Source organism: Mauremys mutica, chromosome 2 (assembly GCF_020497125.1).
Source record: "Mauremys mutica isolate MM-2020 ecotype Southern chromosome 2, ASM2049712v1, whole genome shotgun sequence".
NCBI lineage: Eukaryota > Metazoa > Chordata > Testudines > Geoemydidae > Mauremys > Mauremys mutica.
In genome coordinates this window covers 104104109-104131818 of record NC_059073.1, presented here as the reverse complement: position 1 = coordinate 104131818, position 27710 = coordinate 104104109, and the positions used below count along the sequence as shown (strand labels likewise).

Below are 27710 nucleotides of genomic sequence, written 5' to 3'. Positions count from 1 at the left end.
ATAACTTCCGAACCACAACTCCCTCTTTTTTCTAATGGTCAGCTTGCTTAGCCGAGGCTGTAGATCATTTATTCACCTGGCTGAGGTAACTGCCAGACTCAAAAGGTACCCTGAAGAACAAAAAAGGTACTCTGAAGAACAGTATCACAGGAGTTTAAAGTAATAATAGAGAAGATTGTTTGGGATCAAATTTATATCTGATAGCAAAGAAAATGTTTCAGCAAGAACATATTTAAGGCCACCTTTGAAAAGAACAAGAAATTCAAAAGCAAAAATTATGAACGTTAGAACTTGCACAATGTCTCTCCCCATCCAACCCCCCCCTAAACAGTTGTTAAATATACCAGAAGAGACCACCTACAAATCCAATCAAGCCAAGATGAGGTAACACAGTATCTTTTTCCCTAGACAAGGGTGCTAAAATGTCACTATGACTGAACATCATCCATTTCACTTCATGGTTTTACAGTAAAGGGATTATGGACATCCTGAACAATTTCCAAGAAGTCCTGAAAAAATCTCAATGTTTCAAACAAAGTGCTCAGAAGGAAGATCTGTACAATGAAAGTTGTTGTTTGGTCACATTGAAGTATTAGGCCTTGCTTGTGAAAGAAGTTCTGGACTGAATATAAACTGTTCTGAAGATGCTGAAGGTATCTACTACTACTGTACTTCTACAGTGCATCTATTTTATAGATAGGGACCATAAGGGATGAAGCAACTATGTGTCTTACCAACCATGTCTACGCATGAAGTCTGTGACAGAGCAAGAAATAGAATACAGATCTCCCTGACTCTCAGTCCTGTGCTATAATCAAAAGACCATACTTCTCTCCTGAAGAAACTTACATATCTTCTTCCTTCACCTGACATGGAACAGGGGATATTTGGAATTGAGTAGAGTCACAGGGGCCTGTTACTGGAGAATCCCTGTTTGCAGTGTGTTGTACCGTGATGGTCTCACGATATCAGAGAGACAAGGTGTGTGAGGTAATTTCTTTTATTTGGCTAACTTCAATATCCTATCTCCTAGAACTGGAAGGGACCCTGAAAGGTCATCAAGTCCAGCCCCCTGCCTTCAGTAGCAGGACCAAGTACTGATTTTGCCCCAGATCCCTAAGTGGCCCCCTCAAGGATTGAACTCACAACCCTGGGTTTAGCAGGCCAATGCTCAAACCACTGAGCTATCTCCCCTCCCCACCATGTTTTAAGTTTACACAGAGCTCTTCAGTCCCTCTCAGTCCTGAATGAGATGCTATACCACTTGTAGCATGACGGTCAACTTGTGAAGCTTGCTCTTTCTTGGCTTGAGGACATTGTCCAAGAAATTTTCTTTCACTTCCACATGAAGTTATTAAAGAAACACTCTGGAAATCAGTTCATTATCAGAAAAAAAAATATCTTGCATTAAGGACCACAGACAAACTATAGTATCCCATGGGAAATATGGCATTTGAATTTTCAGTCACGATCTGGAATCTTCACTTCCAAAATTGACATCCTTTAAATGGTAACAATTTTCTGGCAAAGGACTGCCTCTGAACCTCCAAAGATGTCTTCAAATGAAGAGGAATGGAGCCATTCACATGTAGAAGCTATCAAGAAAAACTCAGTGCTTCATCATTCTTGATGTTGTCAAAACCAGCTCAATTGAATAATGGATTATGGTGCTGGCCTATACTGCCCTCAGGGGAGGAAATCAAAACTCTTTAAAAAATAAATAGTAAAAGGAAGGAAGTCTATCTGAACAAAACAGGCATCCTGTAAAAGGCTGTGATCCCTACAAGAAAAATGTAATGTATGATCCTGATAGGCCTCTATAGACCCGCATAGGTCTATGTCTGTTCTCTGACAAATACGGAGGGTGGTTGGTTGTTTATTTGAAGTAACAATTATGAAAATGTCAGAACACTCCAACATTGTTTTATTAAGAAATTAAACATTTAACCAATATATTTTACAAGAATTATAGCCTATAAATACCAAGGAAAGAAAAGAATGTCTGGGGCTCAAATGTCCTACCTAATTGTCAGGAAAAAGTAACTGAGGAGCATGAAGCACAGATGCAGACATAGGGAGAGGGTCGACCAATTTAACGCATGCATCCGCGCATATGCTTACCTACCTGAAATTCAAAAAAACTGAAGGGCTCCAGGATCTTCAAGGAAACTTCAAAGAGTTGGGAATCTGTGGATGAGATTCCAAGTAGAATAGGAGAAATCTTATACAAATGAGATTTTTATTACGTTTTATAAAACACGTTGAGCAGCATAAATTTCTGTGGTAAAAATGAATATTACTAGGACTCCAAAAAGATAATTTTTTTGGAAAAAGCATTTACCAATCTATATTTCCCAAATGACAAGGAGCACACAGAAACTGAAGCATAAATTACATAATACTTTGAGATGAAAACTGTGTAATTTCTCAATTTGAAATGAATGACCAAATTGGAAAATTAACAACTGGAGAAAAATCGGTAATTCTGCCTTTTTTTCCATTTGGAAAGATCTCAGATGGGATGGCCAATCACAAAATTCCAATGGACTTTAATGGATCCAGATTGGGCCTGTTTAATACATTTAGAGACATTAATACCTTCTCTCAACTCTTGTTTAAAATGCATTGTAACAAAGTATCAAAATCAGCAAAACAAAATAAAATATCCTAAACTGTATAACACACTGAAGTAATAAGAGGCAGTTATGTTTTTATAAAGGGAGCTATTTAACTAGACAAGGAATCAAATTAAAAACTGGGGAAATGAAAAACAATAGTAATTCAAATCATTTATGTGTAATTAGGGAGCATCAATAGGTATTATGTAATTAAGGTTGAAACTAAGTGACCATAAGTCCAAATTTTAAACCACTCCTCAGTCACAATCAGAAACTGATCATCTTCAAGTTTTGCATACCACATTCTACATTCCACAGGTATTTTTCTGGAAAGATTTGTAAAGATCAGAAAAAAAATTCACATGACCCATTAATGACTAGAGGCCTTACAGTTGCATGACCTCCATATTTACACTACAGATTTAAGTCGAGAGCGGGGGGCAGCTGCCCGGGCTTCTCACCTACCCGCCAGGAACAGCACCCTGAATGGGGAACTGGGCAGGCACAGCCGGCTGGGAGCAGGGGGCAGCCAGGCTCTAGCTGCCCAGCTTTCTTGCTCCAGCAAGAGCCCTGAAATTGACAAGATAGCCAACAGCCAATGTAAGTAAGGCAGTGTCTATATAGACACTGTCACCCTAACTATACCGACATAAGACCTATTCCTTTTGTGGAGGTGGAGTTGTTATGTCGTTGTAGTAGGGCATTGTTAGGATATAGATATTCAGGCCTGTCTGCAAAGGTCTATACTTTAAAAAAATTAGGTGTATTCTTATTACTTAGCTAGTTATAAAGGTATAAAAGAAAGAATCAAAATCACTGTCTGCCGGTGTAAGGGCCTTCCCTTATTGTGACAGTTTGAGGCCTTGTTCTTAGGCTAAGGCCTTCAGCTAAGCAGCTGAAGCCAGCCATAAACTGGAAAGTGTATGGTCACATCCTTACATTCCAAACTAGTCACATTAAAATAAGGTGCTATTGGGCTGTTAGGAATATTAGGACAGGATTGTATTCCTATCACCTCCAAAAAAAAGGAAAGAACCTAAAAAAATGTAAAAGGAAACTTAGTTTAATAGCATCCTGTCTGGCAAGAACTCACTTATCAATAGCTGGAATGTAGAAAATCCTCATTTCTGTATTGTTCTATCACTGCAGTCTCTACTTCCCTATTGTTTGTCTGTATAATCTCTGTCTTTAGTTAAATTTCAGTAATTGTTTTTGTCTGCTGTATAATTAATTTTGTTGGGTGTAAACCAATTAAGGTGGTGGAATATAATTGGTTAAATAATCATATTTCAATATGTTAAAATTGGTTAGTTAAATTTCAGTAAAATAATTGGTTATGGTATAGCTAAGCACAGCTCAAGTTTTACTATATAGTCTGCAGTCAATCAAAAAGTAGGGGGGAAACTGGAACAGGGAATGGGGGTGGGGGAATTGGAATCATGTTTTGCAAAGGGGGAGGAACGGGAAGGCTCTGTGGTGTCAGAGCTGGGAAGGGGGACACTAAGGAAGGAAACTGGAATCATGCTTGCTGGAACTTCACCCCAATAAACATTGAATTGTGTGCACCTTCGGACTTCAGGTATTGCTCTCTGTTCATGCAAGAAGGACCAGGGAAATGTTAGGGGGCTTATTTCTTCACCCTCTCAGGCACTTACATCAGTAGGACAAGACAGTGGTCTGTACTTAGGTTAATGTAAGCTGCCTTACGTCAACCTAAATGAGTAGTGTAGACCAGGCCTGAGTCAGAAATAGGGGTAGGAAAGCAGGTGGAGTATGTCAGGGCAGAAGTCTAAGATGAGATATAGCAGTGGGTAATAGAAGACTGGGGACTAGGAGGTACATGGAGCAATGGCATTAAGTAGTGCTCCCCAGTCTCTGACCGAAAGACACTGGAGAATATGGGATAATGACAAGGAAGATGGGCAGGGCAGGAAGAGGATCCCATCCATGAGAGGTTGAAATGAACCTAGAGGTACAGAGGAGATAAGGCATGGAATGGTAGCAGGACAGAGAGGACAAAAGGACACATAGGTGCATACAAGGGACTAAAGTGAGGTGTTGAAAGGGTGTGGCATGTTTCAGAGATAAGAAGAGAGATGCATGCAAGGAGACAGAGGAGTACAGAGTAAATAGGTGGGACATAAGAGGTATTGGAGGAGCCCCCATGAGATATATCTGAGTTGAGAGGGGCAAGAACAGAAGGAACAAAGAACCAAAAGGGAAGAAAGGAGTTTATCAACCTCAGAAACTTCTAAAACCTTTGAACATTAAAAGTTTGACCTCTAGTAAAAAGTTCTTGAAGTTTTCTATGAGGATAAGAGCCTTCCTGTAATTATCTGCATCATCCACTACCCACCCCTTATCCCATCCAGGTATACATTTCCCCATCACACACATCTCTCTTCTGGACTTGCTGAAATTTGCAAAAGATGAGCCCCATTTTGGAGGGCCTTGTAAAAGAACAGAACTTCCCTTCTGCAGACTTTATATGACAGCCATATTAAAAACTTTTGGTGCTCATTCAAAGACATGACCATGTCTGAACAAAAATTTATTTAAAAAGAAGTTCCAATGGAGTCTAGAGAAAATACAGTTACCTACCTTTTCATAACTGTTGTTCTTCGAGATGTGTTGTTCACGTCCATTACACATTAGGTGTGTGCGCGCCGCGTGCACAGACGTCGGAAACTTTTACCCTTAGCGGCTCCCGTCGGATCAGCAGGGGAGCCCCTAAGAGTGGCGCCTCCATGACAGTGCATATATACCCCTGCCGACCCAACCCCGCCTCAGTTCCTTCTTTCCAGTGACTCCGACAGAGGGGAAGGAGGGTGGGAAGTGTAATAAACGTGAACACCACATCTCAAAGAACAACAGTTACAAAAAGGTACGTAAGCATCTTTTCTTCTTTGAGTGCTTGTTCACGTCCATTCCACATTAGGTGACTCACAAGCTTACCATAGGAGGAGGGTAGGAGTCATGGAACAATTGATTGGAGAACAGCCCTGCCGATTGGCATGTCATCTCTGGCCTGCTCATTGACCGCGTAGTGGGCTGTGAATGTGTGCACCAAGGATCAGGTGGCTGCTTTACAGATCCCCTGGATCAGGACCTGCACCAGGAAAGCTGTTAAAGACGCTTGCGCCCTGGTCGAGTGGGCCGTGATCGCCAGGGCTGGAACCTTGGCGAGTTCGTAGCACATGCAAATGTAGCCCGCAATCCATGACGATATATGCTGCGCCGAGACCAGAAGACCTTTCATTCTGTCAGCTATGGCGACAAACAACTGCGTCGACTTGCGGAAAGGCCTAGTCTGCTCCAAATAGAACGCCAGGGTCCTTCGGACATCCAGAGTGTTCAAGCTACAGTGACTGGGGTCCATGTGTGGTTTAGGAAAGAACACTGGCAAACAAATGTCCTGGCCCATATGAAATTGGGAGACTACCTTAGGGAGGAATTTAGGGTGTGGCCTGAGTTGCACCTTGTCCTTATAAAAGGCTGTATAAGGAGGTTCCGAGGTGAGGGCCCTCAACTCAGACACCCTCCTTGCGGACATAATGGCTCCCAGGAACGCCACCTTCCAGGAGAGGTGGAAGAGAGAGCAAGAGGTGAGGGGCTCAAATGGAGGGCCCATGAGCTTGGAGAGTACCAGATTTAGGTTCCAGGGTGCAACCGGCGGGTGCGAGTAAGGGAACACCCTCTCCAGTCCCTTGAGGAACCGCACCGCCATGGGGTTAGAAAACACCAAACACCCGGATTCCCCCAGGTGGAACACTGAAATGGCCGCCAGATGCACCCTGATCAAGGAAGGGGCAAGACCTTGATGCTTGAGGTGCAGGAGGTATTCTAGGATGACTGGAATGGTGGCCTGGAGTGGCTGTACCTGCTTAGACTCTCACCAGCAGGAGAATCTTTTCCACTTAGCTAGGTAGGTCCCCCTAGTGGAGGGTTTCCTACTGCCAAGGAGAATTTGCCTTACCGAAAGAGAGAACTGGCTCTCCATAGCATTCAGCCACAGAGTTTCCACGCCATGAGATGCAGAGACTGCAGATCCGGGTTGACCAGGTGCCCACAGTCCTGCGTGATGAGATTTTAGTGCAGGGGCAGGGCAATCAGGGCAGCCACTGACAGCTCTAGCAGGGTCGTAAACCAGTGTTGATGAGGCCAAGTGGGGGTGATCAAAATTATTGTTGCCTTGTCCCTGCGAACTTTGAGGAGGACTCTGTGGATGAGTGGGAGCAGAGGAAAGGCATATTTCAGACTCCCGCCCCAAGTGATTGCGAACTTATCTGTGACTGAGTTAGGGCTGTGGTTATGGAACGAACAAAACTGTGGACATCGGCTGTTGTCCTTGGTGGCAAAGAGGTCCATTTGGGGAAAACCCCACTTTTGGAAGACCGATTGCAAGATATCCAACCTCATTGACCACTCGTGCATGCAGTACGACCTGCTGAGGCAGTCCGACAGCTCATTCCATGCTCCCGGGAGGTACAACGCTTCGAGATGGATGGAGTGGGCTATACAGAAGTCCCACAGGAGAAGAGCCTCGCGGCAGAGGGGAGAGGAGCAGGCTCCACCCTGCTGGTTTATATAAAACATGGCGGTGGCGTTGTCTGTCAGAACTGTCATGCTGTGACCTTCCAAAGTAGCGTGAAAGGTTTGGCAGGCTAGACGAACTGCCCTGAGCTCCTTCCTATTGATGTGGAGCAACACTTCATCCCTGGACCACAAGCCCTGTGGCCTTAGGTCCCCTAAGTGAGCCCCCCAGCCGAGGTCTGACATGTCTGTCACTAGTGTCAGAGCAGACTGCTGCGCAGTGAAAGGGATACACTCGCATACTACTGGCCAATTCACCCACCAGCGCAGGGAGTCCAACACATGGGCAGGAACCATCACAACAAGGTCTAGGGGATCTCTGCCCGGGCGATACGATCAGGCGAGCCAGGCTTGTAAAGTCCTGAGCCTCAGCCAAGCGTACTTGACCACGTAAGTGCACGCCACCATGTGCCCTAGGAGCTGCAGACAGCATCTGACTGTAGTAGTGGGAAACCTTAGCATTGATGGATGGCCAGGAATCTGGGTTCCGGGAGGCTCGCTCACGCCTGCCCCGAGTCCAGCACTGCCCCGATGAACTCCAGCCTTTGAGTTGGTATCAGGGAAGACTTGGGCACGTAACGAGAAGCCCCAGTCTGAGGAACGCGTCCAGGGCCACCGTTACATGGGAACAAACCTCCTCTTTGGACTGACCCGCGAGGAGCCAATCGTCGAGGTACAGGTATACCCGTATTCTCCTCTTTTGCAGAAAGGCTGCCACTACTGTCGTACATTTCGTGAACATGCAGGGGGTTGCCACCAGGCTGAGTGGGAGGACCATAAACTGGTAATGGTGCTGGTTTATGGTGAACCGCCAGTGAGCAAAGTGAATGGCGATATGAAAGTATGCGTCTCATGTCCAGGGCAGCGTACCAATCCCCTGGATCCAGAGATGGGATAACAGTGCCCAGGGAGACCATACGGAAGCGGACCTTGACTAAGAATTTGTTGAGCCCGCAAAGGTCTAAAATGGGCCGAAGGCCCCCCCCTTTGCCTTGGGATCAGAAAATAAACAGGAGTAAAACCCTTTCCCCCTTATTTCCCAAGGGACTTCCTCCACCGCACCTGCCTCGAGGAGCGACTGAACCTCCTGCATAAGGAGTTGCTCGTGAGAGGGACAGGGAAGGAGGGTGAGTAGGAGGGAAGGAGAACTGCAGCATGCATCCCACTTGTACCGTGCATAAGACCCAACGATCCGATGTTATATGGGACCACGCATGGGAGAAGTGGGACAAGCGGTTCAAGAAACATGGGGAAGGATCCGGGAGCTGGGTTGGTACACTGTCCCTGAGCGCACCTACAAAACCCCTGCTTATTGCCCGGCTGGGGCTTGCCCTGGCCCTGGCTAGGAGTGTTGTTCCGCCTGCGCCTATTGTCCCTGCTCCTGCCTAGGTCGAGGCTGGTAACCACCTCAGCAGTGGCAGTGAGGCTTGAACAGCTTCCTCGGAGTCGCCGGGGTGTGCATTCCCAACAACTTGAGGGTGGCCCGGGAATCTTTGAGGCTATGCAGCCTGGCATCAGTCTGATCCAAAAAGAGGCCAGACCCTTTGAAGGGGAGGTCCTGGAGGGTATTCTGGACCTCTGGGCAGGAGGCCCAAAGCCTGAAGCCACGCCGAGAGCCGCATCACCACACCCCAGGTGATCGTTCTGGCTGCTGCGTCTGCTGAGTCCAGAGAGGCCTGTAAAGAGGTCTTGGCTACTGCCTTTCCCTCTTCTACGAGGCCTGTAAACTCAGTCTAAGAGCCCTGGGGCAAGTGGTCCTTAAATTTTTAAACTGCCACCCAAGAGTTGAAATTGTGTCTGTTCAGGATCGCCTGCTGGTTTGCAATCCATAACAGGAGGCCCCCAGAGCAGTAGACCTTCCTTCCAAAGAGGTCCAAATGTTTAGCCTCCTTGGCCTTGGGAGCCAGGGCTTAATGACCATGACGCTCCCATTCATTAATGGCTGAGACGACCAGAGAACAGGGGGCTGGATGACAAAAGAGGAACTCATAGCCCTTGGAAGGGGTGAAGTACTTCCTCTCTACCCCCTTGGCTGTTGGTGTGCTGGAGGTTGGGGTTTGCCAGACCATCTTGTAGTTGGTCTGGATTGTCTTTATGAGCGAGAGCGCAATTCTGGAGGGACCCTCAGGGCTTAGGATGTCCACCATAGGATCCTCCTGCTCAACCACCTCCTCCGCCTGTAGGCCCAAGTTCTGGGCAACCCTGCGGAGCAGCTCCTGGTGCGCCCTGTGGTCGATCAGAGGTGGCCCCGACACTGCAGTGCCTGCCACAGCCTCATCTGGGGATGAGGGGGAGGTGAGGAGCTGCTGTGCCTCTCCTCCACCTGCCCTTCTTGCTCTTCCATATAGGCAGGGGGCACGTCTGGGTCCTGCCGGGTTGATTGTCCCCGGGATGGCATCAGGCTCGGCGTCACTTCTGCTCACCAGTGCTCCGGAGAAGCGTCCGGTGATCTGGACACCGTGGCCTCCTTAGCTGGCGAGGGGTGCCTGCACGGGGACCGGGACCGATGCGCCAAATAGCAATACCTCGAAGCTCTGGAGGAGGTCCCTTGCTGTTGATGATAGGCCCACAGAATCCAAAAGGGCCATTGTCCTGGTGGGCCCCATTGGGGTTGCCACGCTGCCTGGGGCTCCCTGCCCGCTGGCGCCCTGCAGATGTAGCTGAAGTCGCCTGAGTTGACCTTGGACTCCGACCTCGATGGCCAAGGCTGTGCCGTGACTCGGTGTCGTCGGGAGGCTGGAGAACGGCTACTCACTGACCAGGATTGGTACCGATGCTCTTGGGACCAGGATCGGTGCCTTCTGCCTGGGTCCAGTGATCTCAGCCTTATGTCCCTTCGGTGCCGGCCTAGCGACGGTGCCGGGGAGTGGTGCGCCAACGGGGCAGGTGCCGCATGCTGGCTCAGCTCCGGTGCCACCAAGTGCCGCTGAGTCAAGGGCATCTGGGAGTCCACGGAGGCTGAGCTTGACCAGGACTGGCGCCGGGAGCAGTGCTGGGGCGATGACCTTGAGCGGCACACCATTGCTGGCTTCCCTCTGGATGGCACCTTGGTGATGGTACCGGAGGCTTCTCCTTGCCAGAGAGGGGGCTTGCCGCCGACAGCTCAATGAGGTCCTTTGCCGCCTCAAAAGTGTCTGGCGTGGAGGGCTGTTCTAGAATCTCCTCCATCACTTCATTGGTACTCAAACCACTTAGCCCGGGGCTCAACAGGCCTGCGCCGTCGGAGCCACCGGTGCCGGTGTATGTCCTAGGGCCGCACTGCCCCTCTGAGTGCCCAGCCCCTTGGAAGGTGCCACTTTCTTATGCAGGGAGCGCCCCCTGTTGCCTTTTGGCTGCCCCTTCGACCATGCCGAAGAGGTCAAGCGGTGTCGGGGCCTGTCCTGCTTCCTCAGTGCCGCAGGATCACGGACTGACGCCAGGGCACTACGCACCGAGGACGCTGAAGCCAGACACTCCAAGGCCGAAGGTTGCAGTGTGGCCTCCACAAGCAACGGCTTGAGGCGAAAGTCCCTTTCTTTCTTAGTCCTTGGCTTGAACGCCTTACAGATCTTGCAGCGCTCAGTCTGGTGCAATTCCCCCAAACAATGGAGATGCGAGTCATGGGGGTCACTAATCGGCATAGGCTTGCGGCACAAGCCTTAAACCCCTGGGCCTGCGGCATGCCCCGCATCCCGGGGCTGGTGCTGGAAGCAACTTCCAACACTAACGAAGGAGACTTAAGTATCTAACAACTAAGAAGTGCTAACTACTACTAACTGCTACAACTGTGCTAAGGGATCACTCGCAAGCAAGAGAGAGAGTTGTTCCAACGCCGCCACGGAGGGTAAGAAGGAACTGGGAGGCGGGGGGGGGGGTGTCAGGTCGGCAGGGGTATATATGCACCGGCATGGAGGTGCCATTCTAGGGGGCTCCCCTGCCGACCTGACGGGAGCCGCTAAGGGGAAAAGTTTCCAACATCCATGCCACACGGCACTCGCACACCTAGTGTGGAATGGACGTGAACAAGCAGTCGAAGAAGAACATGCAAAATTATTATGCTTCCTTTAAAAATTTATTTTACAGTTTCAAAAAGCTCCAATGTTAAGGCATCTAAAATGATTAGTTCAGGGATCCAGCCAGTTCTTAATGTTATTATCCTTCCCTCACTCACTCTAATACCACCAGATTTACACCACTTGCCCAGCCTTGATAACACCCCCCCCAACATTTGCAAAAATACATGTAAACATCAAAATAATAAATTAATAGGAGATTTTTTACTTTTGCATATATTTTTGCAAATTTTAAAGGGCACTGCTATGGCAGTATGTAAATATGATAAACTAATGCTGTGCGTTTTTAAGACCTGGTGCTTTTTCATCAATAATCTCAAAGTGCTTTACAAACATTAAGTAAGCCTCAATGCCTTTGTGAGGTAGGAAAAAGTACTGTTTTCCATTAATATGTTGTTTAGTTGAGACCGAAGATGCTATGAAGACTGCTCATGGTCACTCAAAACTAGGAACAGAATACAAAATGTCTGACTATAAATCTCATGCTGTAACCACTAGATAGAGATCATTTTAAAGGAAAACCTAGATAAGTTTAAATAGCCAAAAACTCAATTTTTTTCAGATTACAAGGTCTATTTTCAAAATAGTTAAGATCAGGTTTTCAGTAGGTCTCCTTTTGTACATGCACGAATGGGACAGCTAAACACATGGTTACCCATATTCTGTGTGCACAGAATTGAAGCTTTTAATAATTCTAACACTTTAGGGCCAAATTTACTAAGAGCTGTAATTTTAAATTTTTTTAATCTATAACTAACCTTGTGATAACCCTTGCTGATCAAATGACTGTTGTGTTAGAGTTTGCTGTTCAAATTGATTGATGTTCTCCTGTAAAGCATGTTGGGATGTCACAAACCTATCTGAAATCAGGAACATAAATTCCAAAAAAAAAAAAAAAAAGTAAATTAATTAGGTAGATATACAATTAATCACAAATTTATTTAATATGTCATTATTCAAACTTTTTAAATCTTTTTATTTTAAAATTATCTGTCAGGTGCAGTCCTGCAGATTTAAATCTTTAGGTGGTGTATTTTTTTTTTTTTAAAGTTTTAATTTTTAATTTTTTTAATCAACTCTGTTGATCAACTGCGAACACAAACATCTCATTTAACCAGATCTACCTAACTTTCTGATACTGGCAACTAACACAATATTTTGTATTCTTTCCACCAACTGTGCACGTGTGCTTTGATAACACCCTGAAAAGTTGTGCTGGAAGATGGTGACTTAGAAAGAAAATGTTTGTATAAAGTATTACATAGCATATTTTTGTAATATATTGTTTAGATTTGTTTGCCAAATAGAAATGGGTATGGGTTAATATAAAATATCTTATATTTCCCAGTATATTTTACAGAATTATGCAGGGTAAGAAAAATTAATTCATTTACATACATTTTAAGTAATTATTGTACACTTTTACAGAAAGTATATGTTTTTCTAAACCATTATTTCAGATGTCTTAAAACCAAATTCATAAAAGTTTTCAAGATAAAATAATTTAGAAACTTCACCTAAAACTGATTTTTTCTTTAGTATAGTTTTTGATGTTCTGAATATATACCTTCATCTTGCTCTAAAGATTGGTCAGTCAATTGTTGTCCCAGTCCTGTTTCTTCTGTGGCTACCACCTGCTGCTGGTCTAGTTCTAAAATAGCTTCCTGATCTGTTGTGACAGCTTCTGGCTGCTGCAGCTCATCACTTTCAATCTCTACTTGCATTTGAGTGGAAACATGAATGCTCTGCTGATCTACTGTTGAATCATCTATTGAAGCAGCTTGCTGGTGCTGCTGAAGCTGCTGTGCAAGCTCATACCTGAGAATGAAAGAAGAGATCTTTTATTAGCAAATGATGCACACACCTAGACACTATTTTAGCTCTTTATATGACATTTTACTATTTTATCATCATTTATTTGTACTGAAGTAGTGCCTAGGAACTTCAGTTATAGACCAAGACCCATTATGCTAAATGCTAACAAGGGCTTTTTCCTAATTCATTATGCCAAATTACTCTTAACTCTTTTAGAACCCAGATAACAAAACATAGCTCCTAAATCAAAGCTAGGTTTCAAGGAAGCTTTAAGGATGAACTACTGCAATGTACTGAAAGAGTTAAAAAAAAAAAGTTTTATACCTACCTATGAGTTTTCATGTGTTTTTTGCAGTTTAATGAAGTTTTGAATGTTTTTTGACAATATGGACACATATATGGTCGAAGATCATTATGAATCCCCATGTGTCGCCTGAGGCTACCACCAGTAGTGAAGGCCCCATTACATATAAGACACTTAAAAGCTTTCAATCCAGTATGAGTTCTAATATGCGCTTTTAACACTCCAGCCGAGACAAAACCTCTTCCGCACTGAGAACATTTAAATGGCTTCTCACCAGTGTGTGATCTTTTAAAAAAGATAAAAAAAGCAAACGCACAAATTGGGTTTGATTTCTCAATGTCATTAACAGCAAAATAAGAAAAAAACATAACCAAAGAGCACCTAACATTTTGTTCAACAAAACCTGAAAATATAAGTTTAAAAATGGTTATATAATTACACTTAAGCACATAAATATAGGCAGAATCAGTAGAAACTTCTCACTTATAACTTTGCCAAACTTAAAATATTTGAGCTGAAATTCTGCATGCCAACCTTCTGCCTAAGGCTGATTGTTAAGTATTTCTACCACTGGAAAATTTCAGCTAAAACAATTCCGCCATTCCCAAGAATGAGGTCAGGAAAAAATGCTGGTGACCTTTTTTTGACCTCTAGTGCCACCATGCTTTGGAGCAGGGTCTTGAAATTTTGCCGGGGTAGCCTTTATATCCAGGATATGCCTGTTGCTGTTCCCATGAAAATGCATGCAAATTTAGTCAAGTCTTTGAAAAATCTCAGTTTGCAAATGCTCAGTTGAGACTTGCAACTAAATTCCCTGAAGATTTTGCCCACAGTGAGCGTGCTCCAATTCATGGCTGAGTAGGCCTGGGCTGCTGTGAGCTGAAAGCAGGGAGACTCTCTTCTGTGTGGACACCGCCCTCCCTAACCTGGTTGGGTCCAGCAGCTCCCTGATTAAAATGCAGAGTCAGACAGGGATGAAGTGGGAGAGCAGATTGGGAGAAGGAACAAGGGCAGGGAAATGCAACTAAGAAGTGGGGTATTGAAACTCGGAGCCAGTGGGTGAAGGTGAAAACTGAGATCAGACAAGGAGCTGATGGGGAGGGAAACCAAGACCATCTGTGCAAGGAGACCGGGGCTTGTATGAGAAGCCTGAGTGGTAGAGAATGGAACTGGAACTAAGGAGACATGACTGGAGCAGGCACAATTTGGAAGCGATGGGGCACAAAGGATTAATCTTGCAGGAGAGGGGAAGTAGAATTGGCAGAACAGTATGACTACTACATCACACTCCTTATAGACCCTGGAATGGAATCCAATACTCCTGAGTCTCACCATTCCTCCATCAGCAAATACCTGTGAAACCTACTGCAAAAATGTATGTCTCATCCCCTACTAGTGCTGATCCACAGAGAAGATGACAACCTACTATTGCTACAAGTAACTCAGTTAGCTCAAAAGGCAGAGGTCTGTGTAGTGGATCTAAAGGTTTCAACTCTGCAGATGAACCATGTGGGTGCCAATATGATGACAAATGAAAATTTGTTTTTCCGATTTGCTTTTTTTTAAAAACCAAGAAATTACACTCACCGCCCCATACACACCCCATACACACAAAGCCGACCTTCAAAGAACATTAAGGTTGTAAAGTCAAGCACTAAAGTTTGGAAATGCCAGAATTAAGATTGCCTGTTTAATTACATGATCAGATTTTTCCCCACAGGAATTATACTGCATGCATAATGGATACCCAAAATTATTTTTTGAATTGAACTTCAAACAACCAATAAGGAAGTATGCACTGATAACCACTAGCCGTGAACTGTGTGCACAGAAAAAATGTGCATGCAGTTACAAGCCCAGTTTCCTTTTCTAATTTCAACAGTTAAACACATAATTGGCCCCTTTAACATCACTCACTCAATTCATACAGTAAATGTCCATACAACTGCTTGCAAATTTTTGTACATAATTTAGAAAAACAGGCGCTTAAGAGTCAACAGGATAAATTCTGCACTAATATCCCCAAGCAACCCCACTGATATTGATGGCAGTGCACAGAGTACAAGTTAGCCAAAAATATGGACCAACCTGACTGCTTAAAGTTAATTCTGTAGTTTCACTAGCTATGGACAGCAAGATAGTAAAGCTGAAACCTTAGCAAGGAGTCCTATATAAACACCTCCCACAAATTATTCTTCCATTTTAACTGTCCTCACATTAAATAACTTTTATTAAATACATTTCCTTTCCCTTTTGTGTTTATTTTACCTGATATGTTGCTTAAGATGGCAAGATTTTTTATATGCTCGATTGCAGTAATAACACTTGTATGGCCTGTCTGCTTCATTTCCAAAACTATTATTAAAATAACTTTGGAAAAACTGGCTATTCCTTGGGATTGGCTGGATAAGACCTGCGTGTATAAAACAAAAAACAAAATGGGATCATTTGGTAAAGCTGAAACGGTATAAAGAGATTAAACATTTTTAAAAACAATACATATTATTAAATATAATAAATCGGTTGTAACAGAAAAAACCCTAAACATCTTTATAGTATCTATTTAAAATTACGTGTGGTACCTTAGCTGCACAGTTCCTTCTAGCACTAATGGCTCCAGCCCCCTTACAGTAAGCTGCAAATACAATCCTCTGAGTCCATATTAGACATTTATTTCCAACAAAATCCAAAATAAGTTCAATAAAACCCAATTTATTTACTAATTCACTACCAACTGACTGAAGTCCTATATACGGATCTTATTTCAGTCATTTCACATGACACTTTAATTAGCTAGATTTCATTTTGTCCCACTGCTGTGTAATTTTGTTACATGAGATTTAATTGGAAGAGTTTATATAAGTGATACCCCATCACTGCAGCACTGGTCTTCCTCACATTACATTAAACCTACATTTAAAACAGAGAATGGAAATTACCAATGCTTGTTTGCCCAACACCTACCTCCACTAATTGGTGGTTATCTTTTCAGTGCCATCACAAATTTATTAGGGAAAAAAACCAAACCTTATTTAAACAGATGCTGTTTATACACTGTACCCTGAGGACAGGCAACTTCAGCTCTGCAAAATGAGGAGAGTTCCTGCTACTAACTGTCCAAGTCTTAGTCTTAGAAAATCCACAAAAGAACCCTTCTCAAATGATGTGACAGAATGTGGGGTAGTAGCAGATTTATCAAGTAAAAAGGTCCAAAACCATTCACACATCTTTGAACTGAAAATAGAGTCCTGCGCATAGCAGTAGGGTGCAGTAAAAAGTTACTGTACAATTTACTTTTTTTACTAAGAGGCTACATAAATCTGTTTGTTCTGCTTAAATTCACAGAAATAGCTAGTTTTTGCCATCTTCTAGCTCAGGGGTTTTCAAACTTCATTGCACTGCGACCCAGTTCTGACAACAAAAACTACTACACAACCCCAGTGTCCTGTATTACTCTAGATTCTAGAATCATGACTGGCACTAGGAGGTGGTTAGCAGGATAACTGCCCACCCACCATTCTAGCTCTTCAGCCTGCCGACCCACCATTCTTCCTAACAGATGTTTTATTTCTCCCCACAAAGGAAAGTTTAGAGGGTTTCTTCTGCCTGGCTCTACACTGCTAACCTTGAAGGTAAAAGCATGAGAGGAGAGGAACATCCTTTGGGAATAAAAACAGCAGCTAAGAAGAGAATATGTGACCAATGAATTTCTTTTAGCACTGTTTTGTGTGTGTGTGTGTGGGGGGGGAGAACCAGGAGAGGCCTAAAGGAGATGATTTGGGTCTTCTAAATCAAGCAGGAAGTGCCTTTCCTGCTGTGTTGTTCCTAAACCTTGATAGAAGTAAAGTCTCTACTAAGAGGAGCTCAACAACGATAGATGACAATTGCCTCCTCCTGCAAACCTATCCTTGCCCCTCTCCAAAATAGTGCTTCTATCCCCTTTCTTGCAGATTAGGATCCATATCACAGTGGTATGGAGCTACCATATCAAATGTTAAACTGTACAGGTGGCTCCACACAAATTAGTATTTGGAGATCACACACACACACACACTCTCTCTCTCTCTCTAGTGGAAAAGCACGTGCCCAGTCCACATTAGAACCATCACTCATGCTACCACTGGCATTCATCAAATATTTGGAAAAGTAATGAAAATTCCTACTGTGAACACAGCCAAATATTCTCTAATTATATTGATAGTTGATCAGATGAATGAGAAAATGTTTGGAGGTAGCCAGGACAGACAAAAGACACTTTACCCAGGATGCAGAAACTTAACCAGATATTTTTGAGAACTTATTCTTTAAAACAACATTTGTTCCCAACCAAAAGCAGGAATAAATAGTATTGGACATCAGTCAAATTCAGAAAAATGACTGAAGTCCTAATGGCACTTTTTGGTCAATACTTTAATTAAAAAATATCTGGACCCAAGAGCAAACAAATGAATAAAAGAAAGAAAAATATTTTCAACAAAAAATAAAACCTACATCTTTTTAATTTTCTGTCAAGAAACAGTTCAACCATACCACCAACACAGAGCAAAGACATTTGCAGCTTGGAATTTCTTGTCACCATTCACAGAAAAGAAAATGATAGTTCTCAGAACACTTAAATGTCACCAGAGGGAAGGTGAATGTGCCACCTGTTGGAGGAGTAGTAGAAGTTCAGATTCCTACATAGCACATTTCAAACCGGGTAACGTGCAAGAATTACAATATATCTGTAAAAAAACCCTACGCTTCCATGTATTTCACAATTCTTAACATTTACAAATGTGCAATTTAATCAAATCAATCTAAATCACTGAAGACATTTTAATTCCACCACAGAACAAAATATGTTTCCATTTCTTCTTTGGTCTAAAAAATAAAGTTACTTAGTTGTATTTGAAATTCACTCCTGGCTGATCTGAATATTATACCCTATGACTAAATGTTTTGATGTAGTCTAACATGATTAATGTCAAGAGATTCTTAAAACAAAAACATGTAGGAGGGTGTGGAATCAAAGGGAAAAAAGATTTTACAAATTGAATAGGCAAACTGTCTACTCTAAAATATTAGCGACCTATATGAATTCTTAAAACCAACAGAAGCACAATGATCTTTCAAGACAAGCAATGATAACAGAGTAAGGATACTATCAAAATATTAAAAAAAGCAAATGCACTACTGTGTACAGAGTGGCTACGGCAGGGCCGGCTTTAGGCCTATTCCACCAATTCCCCCGAATTGGGCCCCGCACCTAAGAGGGCCCCGTGCCCAATGAGAATCACTTCCCTGGCTAGAGGCGCCTTTTTAATTTTTACTCACCTGGCAGTGCTCCCGGTCTTCAGCAGCACTTCAGCGGCGGGTCCTTCAGTGCCGCCGAAGACCTGGAGCGAGTGAAGGACCCTCCGCCGAAGAGTCGCTGAAGACTCGGAGCACTGCCGGTGAGTACAAGCCCCACATGGTTTTTTACATTTTTTTTTTAAGTCATCCTTGCCGGGGCCGCGCCGAAACTGTTCGAATTGGGCCCCACACTTCCTAAAGCCGGCCCCGGGCTACGGACAGCATATTCTGTGTTGGTGCTGGCATAGTTTAAGCTTGGTCTTGACTAGCATTTAAAAATGTGCTAGTCAAAAGCATTTGCTAACATGCTTTACAACTCTATCCAATGCCTTGTCCACGGTAGAGTTTTAGAACGTTTGCAAACACATTTTAATATCGCACCTTTAAGTCCTAGTCAAGACAAAGCTTAAACTATGCCAGCACCAGCACAGAGTTTGGCTGAGAAATAAGGAGCTGCAAATGGTAATCTATTGAAGTGAAGACTGGACATGGAAAAGAATTTGGACCCAAGTCTCTAAAAGGTCTTAAGTGTTACATTTAAAATGCACATGACTAAACAGGACTTTTATTAAATCTACCTTTATTATATAAAAAACTAAAATAGGATTGTAAAACTATGATATTATTGGCAGTTTCTCATTTAAAAGGAAGTAATTTGTAGGGTTTATTTTCATTAATAAAATAATGGAACCAATCTGATTGTTATGGCCATGTTAATACCTTTAATTTAGTAATATTCTAGGTCTATAGTTAGATCTTTTTCATTCGAAAACTCACATGGTTATTGTATTCTGGTTGGAGTTTTGAAAATAATACTATGTTTAGTATATCTAGTTTAAGGTGGTCAAAGCAGAAAACTGCCCATCACTAATGGAGTCTAAATCAACTATATTTAGGTGAAAATGTAAGTACATACATATCATATCTTGCCCACTGTCACCAACCTCTTATTTACAATACAATCCTTCATCTAAAGCTGAACTACTAACCTTTCCCAACAAAATGATTTAAGAAGGATAGCTCAGTGGTTTGAGCATTGGCCTGCTAAACCCAGGGTTGTGAGTTCAATCCTTGAGGGGGCCACTTAGGGATCTGGGGCAAAAATTGGTCCTGCTAGTGAAGGCATGGGGCTGGACTCAATGACCTTTCAAGGTCCCTTCCAGTTCTAGGAGATTGGTATATCTCCAATTATTACCTTTATATAACATCCTATGCCAGAATAGAAAGATGCCACGTGAGCTTTCTAGAATATATTAAAATGTTATCGCTAATGGAACACTATTTCAACTGAGTTCCCACTTACACGAAATCCACTAAAGCCATATAAAATTATAACTGTATCAAGAATAAATGTGATTAGAATATGTTCTCTAAGCATTAGCTCAAAAAAAACCTAAAGGAAAAAAATGAATACGTTTACCTTTTCTACACTGCATATTTTACAATTTTTTTCTGTTAAGCTTTATAGGATTCTATCAATAAAAAACGCTTTGTTATAAATTCATAAAGTACACTTTCAATTCAAATAGCTGACAGTATAGCTTTCTCTGCAGCTGCTGAACAGTTAATTGCAGTGGAGCTCTTGAATGAGTTTATAGACTGCCTTTGCCTAATAGTGTACTCTACTTGATTCATGTTCTAAACTCAAATTTCAGGATTACAATAAGCAAGTTACAGCACATACAAACTCAGTCTTCACCTAAATCAGTGATGAGTATGGGTTCTTGCAAAGGAATATCCGGTACTGGAACGCTGGTCTTTCCTATTCGAACTTTTGCAGGTTTACGCTGATGTCGCATCTTTCGTAATTCAGTGTGTTTAAAGTGTGAAGCAATGTGAGTCTTCCTGTGGCCAGATGTTCTGAACTTTTTATCACAGTGAGGACAAGCAAAAGGTCTAATACCTGGAAGAGATTAAAATATATTACTTCATGGTTTACTCCCATGTCCGCAGGAATAAAAGCTATGGAATCCAAATAGTAAAATCATAACCGTGTGTTTATAGAGACTGACACGACCAATGCGGGGAGGATGTGTGTGTTATTTTTCCTTGGGGAAGAGAGCAGAAATGGGAGATTCCCAAACTGATGGAAAGAGGGAGTAGTGACTATGTGGCACCCTCTTCACTATCAACTACAAGCCAGAAGGAATGCCTGAAGGGTGAATTCCATGCTGGAACACCACAGAAATTGGAATCTCAGAACTACTGCACTCAGCAGCTTTCAACTCAGGTATACAAGCTTCTACCACCTTCAGGAACAGCCAACAGCATTTTGGCACCTGAGGCAGGGAGATCAAATGACACCCCCATGCCCTTTCGCTTGGGCCAAAACTTTGAAAGGTCTCAATTCTGCCTTCTTCCTGTTCCACTCCTCTCATGGTACTGCTCTGCTACCTACCCCAATAAAGGAGAACAAACAACTTAAAATGGCTCGTTCAAAAATTTTAAGTAACACTTAACTTTCAAACACCTGAACAGCAAATGTAACTTTTCTTGTCTGCATAGTAAACACTGGCATATTTATCTGTTTGAATAATCAAAATGGTGCTTTCCGTGCCTTCTTGGCTGCAAAGATTTGAACTGCTTCCTGAAGGTCCACAGTCTGGACCAGCCTCTCCTGTGTAATTATGGAGCGTAGATGCGTTTTTATTAACTTCAGCTTCGAGAAGCTGTGTTCCCCACTGGCAATTGTTACAGGAAGTGTTAGAAGTATGTGCAGAGCATCAAAAGCATTTGGAAAGAGGGTGGTCATCTTATTTGTGCACATACATTCCAGAACAGCCTTTGGAGTTGATCCTGCTAAAATGCATCTTGAAAGGGCTTTCAGTTAATCACCTAAATCACTCGCATCAATATAGTGCATGTCATCATGTGTCAACACTGTTTCTAGTGCCCTGCATTGCTGGTGTAGGTCTTCTTCAGATATAGTGAGCAGTTTTGGAATATCATACAACATCCCAAATATACTGCTGTGTTCCTTGAGCTGCATGAAACGTTCTTCAACTGACTGTACTGCACAATCTAGCACCTGGTTAAAGAATTCAACTTTGAATTGTTGTTTGGGTTCTCTTATGGGATTATCCCATGCCTCATAAACAAAACGTCATCTTCTTCGCTGACTCTTGTATTCTTGATTGGGTGGGAAATTAGCTTCAGATTTAAGTTCCTCTGCCAGCTTCTGTGCACTCTTCAGTGTTTTGAAATTCCTCATCTGACCGGTAAGACTGTAGGTATGACTTTGCTTTTTCCAGTTATTCCATTGCTCCAGGGTCAACACCTTGGAGTCTCTTGCTTACAATGTTTATTTCAAACAGTATGTCATGCCACAACACTAAGCCACACAGAAATTTGAAGTTATCTATCTTTCTGGTGATTCCATTTCCCTCTGCCACTGTTCTGCCATGAACAGTTCTTGTTATAGCATTATCCTCCAAAATGGCAACTACGGCATCATCTATCTTCCCGATTTGGTGTTTGATAGGCTTTACTCCACTCGACTTTCCCATCATGTGGCATTCAGTGGTTTCCGTGTCAGAGAGGATGTTCCCAGATGTTGCTTCAAAATTTGCCATTGATGAGTTGATTCAGAGAAAAATACAGAGATAATTTCAATTACATTAAAAAATTCAGCAGCCTCACTAGAAGCTGATGCTGCATCACTGACCACCAAGTTCAATGAATGAGAACTGCCTGGGACAAAAAAAGTTCGAGGGTTTAACTCTCAGATCAGTGTCTACACTCCTCTGTTCTTTCCTCTCATGTTGGCACCATTATCGTAGCCCTGACCTCTCATGTCAGCTATCGCAATTCCCATATCTTCCAGCTTTTTAAGAAGCACATAGTATCATCAATGTCAATAAATTCTAGAAAATGCTCTGACAGTCACCATTGCAGGGACATTTTCACTAGGTTCTCTTTTTGTTACAAAACGCACCATTAAAGTCATTTGTTCCATATGGCTGATGTCAGGTGTGCAGTCCAGAATAACAGAGTAATATCTTGCTGACTTCAGATCTGCCACAATCTTCTGTTTGACTTTTGTTACCAGTAACTGTATGATCTCACTTTGAATTGTTTTTCCAAGGTAGTGGTGTGTGTACATTTCTTGGATGGTGACTCTTTTGAGATGCTCGTGGAGTACAGCATCAGCTCCACAATTTTAAGGAAGTTTCCACTGTTTGGCACATACAGCTGATCTGAAGTGCCACGCAGTGCTAGATTTTGGGTAGCAAGCATTCTCACAATGGCAATAAGCCTTTTCAAACCATTTTGCCAGTAAAGAGACTCTGATACAATCTTCTCTTGATGCTGATCACCTGTGATGGCCTTTAACCTTAGTCTCATCTCAAGCTCTTTCCACCTACAGAATGCTCTCTGGTTATTTGCTGCCTTCTCAAGCCATGCCAGATTTCTAGCCAGATTTTTCCAGTCCTTTGTTCCTGTAAAACCCAACATGGCTGGAACATTAGACTGGAAGAGTTTGCAACTAAAACAGTATGCAGCATTCTGGGTTTTTGAGTATATAAGCCATGGCCTCTCCACTCTGTCACCATTGGGGATTTCATGCCAGTAATGTGTTGGATGGAAACTTCTATTTTCATTGTCTTTGGGGAACGTGAAATTTTTCACTTGCTGTGGCCCATGCAGTACAAGGAAATCCCTCAGGCTACTGCTCAAATGGGTCCCCAGTTCTGGATCATCTAGACTTAAGGAACTAAGTTTCTAAGTTAAGCTGTTTCTTGCACCTCCACCAGACTCTTCTCTGATCTACACTTTTCTTCAGGAATGTGCATGGTTACATCCATTTGAGATGGAGATATGGATGCTGCAGTAGCTGCCAGGTCACCTGCACTATGACTACCTGGAAAATCAGGCATCTCCTCACCACTCACATCCTTACTGAGGCCAGAAGGCTCATTGTGAACATTTGTGTCTATGTATCTCAGGAGAGCTCCTTCCTGCTTAGATAGAAAAGCTTCCTTTGCTTTCTCTCTTTTTCTGAATGCTGCCCCAGAGGGGTGTTTTCTTCTTTCACTCATGACTGCTGTTCTGTGCCAGCTATAGTGATTCTCAACACCCAATTGAAGGGGACAAATAAGCAGGCTGGTAGCAGGGCCTGAGTGAGGGAAGATATCGCGTCTTAAGGGCCTAACTGGCTCCTACTACTTCAGTTGACTGCCTGTTCTCCTCAAGTGGGTTCAGAGAAGCAGCAGGAAACAGGAAGCTCCCTGAGAAGCTGGTGTTAATCAGGCTCCTGAGGGTGCTAAAGAGGTAAATAAGAGGCACCTCCTCCTCTCTCCCCCTGCAGCTCCTGCTGCTTTTCTGTTATTCCTTCTCACCTTTTCTCCTGCCTGCCTGTTATGTCTCTTGTGCCCTCCTTCCTCCAGCACAGCACTCCACCATCTCTGTGCATCTAGAGCAGAGAGAATACATATGCACCAACAGCAGAAAATTTTCTACACTCTGGGTCCTAGTAGCACCGCCCCACAGTCTGGCACCTGAAGCAGCCGCCTCAGTTCGCCTTATGGTAAGGCCAGCCCTGACCACCTTCAGTGATTCAGTAGCTTCATAATTCAAGTAAGAGTTGTTGTCTGGAAGCCTGGAATAGCTAAAGAACTGACCCTCAAGGTATACGTTCCAGGAGAAAATGAAAAACAATAGTGAAGGAAGAAAACAACATAGGTGGACAGTTGTGGTTTAGCAGAGAAAAGGGAGTGAAAAAAGTCACACACCAATGAGAATTGGGACATGAACAAGTTAAAATATTTGGTGAATAAAAAGGTTTATAATACAAGAATTCAACAGGGCTACCATTTAAATTCTTATGAAGTTATTTGTCAGAAACAAAATACTTCATTCTATATTCGATATTTATGACGGTGCTGATCACCTTCATATCTACAAACCAAACTCTGTCCCCTATTCTTGGAGGACTTCTGAACATCATATAAAACCATAGGGATAACTCAGAGGCCTTACCTGTATGCAGACGAATGTGAACTTTTAAGCTTCCTGAGGTGGAAAAACATTTCATACAATACTGGCACTTAAAAGCTTTAATGCCAGTATGTGTTTTTGTGTGTGCTGTGAGAGTGCTCTTCACAGCAAAGGCGCGGAAACACTGGGGACACTTGAATGGCTTCTCATGCGTGTGAATTCGAATGTGGCGCACTAGATCACTGGGTTTTTTAAATTCTTTAGAGCAATATGGGCAAACATGCCATCTTATTCCATTCTCTTCACGTACAGAACCTGAAATAAATAACACTGAAATTAGATGCGCGCCTGTTTATATTTGTAAGTTAATAAACAGTCTGATAAATTGACATTGTCACTCAAAAGATGAGAATTAAAAATGAGCACTGAAGACTCTTGCCAAGACTTAGTAAACAAAGTGTAATGCACTTCTCAGATACCTTCCCCTTAGAGTAAATACTGCTTATAGAAATATGATTAAAATAATATCAAAAATAATCCTATTTAATCGTAGTTACCTGTAATGAAGGAGGACAAAATACACCTACAGTAACATTTTATTCTACAGTGTGGAGTGTGTATATGGGAATAGCATATAATGTATTAGCCATTTTTGAGCTGTATATTTGTGTTGACAGGATTTAAGCATAGCATACTCAGTTACTGAATTGTTATACTCCTCACAGGATCGCTATAAAAAAAAGTATCATGATAATAGGTCTGCAATTGGGGACACGTAGGTTTTTGTTTTGTTTGCTTGTCTGTTTTAAATAGACTATTAAAAACAGTGTCCAGAATAGCAGAAAGCTGGTAAATAGCATTGTTTTATTAGAAATGTCAAATTCACTAAGAAGATATCAGAGAATGAATAGTCATTCCGAAAGCAGATTCCAGTAGCTCCAATGGAGGAAAGGTCTTTTAATACTTCTATACAAAAAAACCTAGAGAACACAATGTGAAGAATGTAAATGAAAGCTCTTTGATTCTAAAGATCATGTGAATCAGCACCAAATCACCTTAATCTTCATAACAATATTATGCCCAATATCTTCATTTTCCATTAACAATTAAACTGATTTTGCCTATTTGTAAAAGTTTTATTTGAAAAAGTTACTCTCTATTTTCTTTCCATAATCTCTTGCCAGACCTTTATAAAAAAAATCTACTCTAGTGAGCAAACTTATAAAATGGATTTCCTACACGTTATCTAATTTTCTTTTTTAGTACTTTCAAAAATATATCTTCTCTCTGCAAATTTTATCAGGCTTGCTATTATGATTATTAGAGTGGGAATTCCCACTCTAACCAAGCATATTCTTTTCCAGTACACTTATCAAACAGGGATACACACATGAAATAGATTGGCTACCACCGTTAATAAATGAAGGTTATTTACTTGTAGCCAGAGATCTTTGAGATGACTCTGCATATTCACATTTATGGGTAATGAAGTAAACAGTGCAGCCTACTAGTGGAACATTCTCCCAGCAATGCGTGTTGGAGCGCACACACTGCTTTTCTGCCCCTCCCATCAGCATTCAAAAACATTCTGAGGATGAAGCTATATAAGGGGGTGCTATGTCCTCTACGACCTCAGTTCCTTCCACTACTGACTCAGAGAAAGCAAGCACTCTGGGCAAGAAGGGAAGGTGGATGGGAAGTGTGATTATGCAGAGTCATCTTGAAGAATTCGGATTATAATTAACCTTCATTTCTTCTCTGAGTGGCTCTGTATATTCCCATTTATGGGTAGTTTGGCAAGCAGTGCTGAAAACTCAGGAGGTGAGTATAAAGTCCTAATTAAATAATGATTGAAACACAGCTTAAAACGGACCTTGCTTCTGAGTTAGGAGAAAACCCCGGATCAGATAGACTGGCATGGTTCACTTCTGACTGGCGCTTGTGGTTGGAAAGAACTGAGGCTATAGAGGGAATAGTGCCCCTTTATATAGCCTCACTTTCTGTGAACATTTAAAGGCGGGGGCGGGAGAGAAAGCACCCCAATAGATGCTGCTTATGAAGGTTCCACCATTAGACTGCACCAGGTAGGGAACATACAGAGTCACTTGAAGAAAAATTCTCTCTTACATTAAGAACTTTCTGCCTAAAGAAATTTTACTTGGTGCACATCCTGAAAGAACTTAAGTCAACATACTATACATGTACCACTGAATTTAAAAGAATTTAGGCTACAAATTAGAATTTTGTTCTTTTTACATTTATAAAAGGAGAACAGAACTGAAAGATTAAATGTAAGCAATGTACTTTTTCACAGAAACAGGATTAATTCTTTGAACTTTAATCTTACATTTAAGAATTTTATTACTAATACCTTTCCTATTTTACCCCCTACATTTGCAAAATAGTCTTAATGTTTAGAATCCTGTTTGTAGATTATGTGTCATTCCCAGTGGCTCACTTTCTACTAGCTGCAAATACCAGCGCATCAGGTTTTCACAAACTTGCCTGATGCGCATTCAAATGCAGTACAATTCCCTTCTTTAAAAACAAGGTTCATATAACTGACACTTGGTATTTTTAAAGTTTTTCCTTTGTTCTAGCTAGCTTAAACAAATCAAAATTAAAATAAGTTACTTTTGATATTAATGTTACACTTTGAAGTACCTTGGTATGTATGAAATGGGCTCTACACACCTAATAGGGTTTTAACTCCCTATAAAACTGAGAAGCGTCAGACAACACTGGGATTCTCTACATAAGTAATGTATTTTTCAGTCATGCTTTTAGCTCTGGAGGTGTTCAGTTCAATCTCTGGTTTCAGCCAAGATGGAAGCCATTCCACATGCACTAATATGTCAGCAGATAATTTAGTGCTTGTGAGAACTGAAATTCCCCTCCCAGAGAGTTTAATAGATGCACTGGAACTTGGCTTTAGCCAAGCAGAACTTCAGCCACTCTGGAGAAGAGGAGGTTATTTATCTGTAACTGGAAGTTCTTTGAGATGCGTGGTCCCTATCTGTACTCCACCAAGGGTTATATGCATGCACCATGCATCCA

The 27710-nt window shown here is 42.4% G+C and overlaps 1 protein-coding gene and 1 long non-coding RNA gene across 6 annotated transcripts in view; one reads left to right on the top strand and one right to left on the bottom strand.

Annotated features, from left to right (window-relative positions):
* The window catches only part of ZNF236 (zinc finger protein 236), a 193443-nt gene that overhangs the window by 95760 nt on the left and 69973 nt on the right, over positions 1-27710 (bottom strand). For all 4 annotated transcript variants that reach the window (XM_045006346.1, XM_045006348.1, XM_045006345.1 and 1 more), the window contains 6 exons: positions 24696-24968; positions 20416-20619; positions 15651-15795; positions 13407-13667; positions 12831-13081; positions 12022-12123 (listed from right to left, as the gene is read on the bottom strand). In XM_045006346.1, coding sequence (XP_044862281.1) covers positions 12022-12123; positions 12831-13081; positions 13407-13667; positions 15651-15795; positions 20416-20619; positions 24696-24968 — 1236 coding nt within the window. The remainder of the gene's footprint in view (positions 1-12021; positions 12124-12830; positions 13082-13406; positions 13668-15650; positions 15796-20415; positions 20620-24695; positions 24969-27710) is intronic.
* Positions 16902-27710, top strand: part of LOC123364320 — a 34208-nt gene continuing 23399 nt past the window's right edge. For both annotated transcript variants that reach the window (XR_006577070.1, XR_006577071.1), the window contains exon 1: positions 16902-17014. This is a non-coding gene — a long non-coding RNA (uncharacterized LOC123364320). The remainder of the gene's footprint in view (positions 17015-27710) is intronic.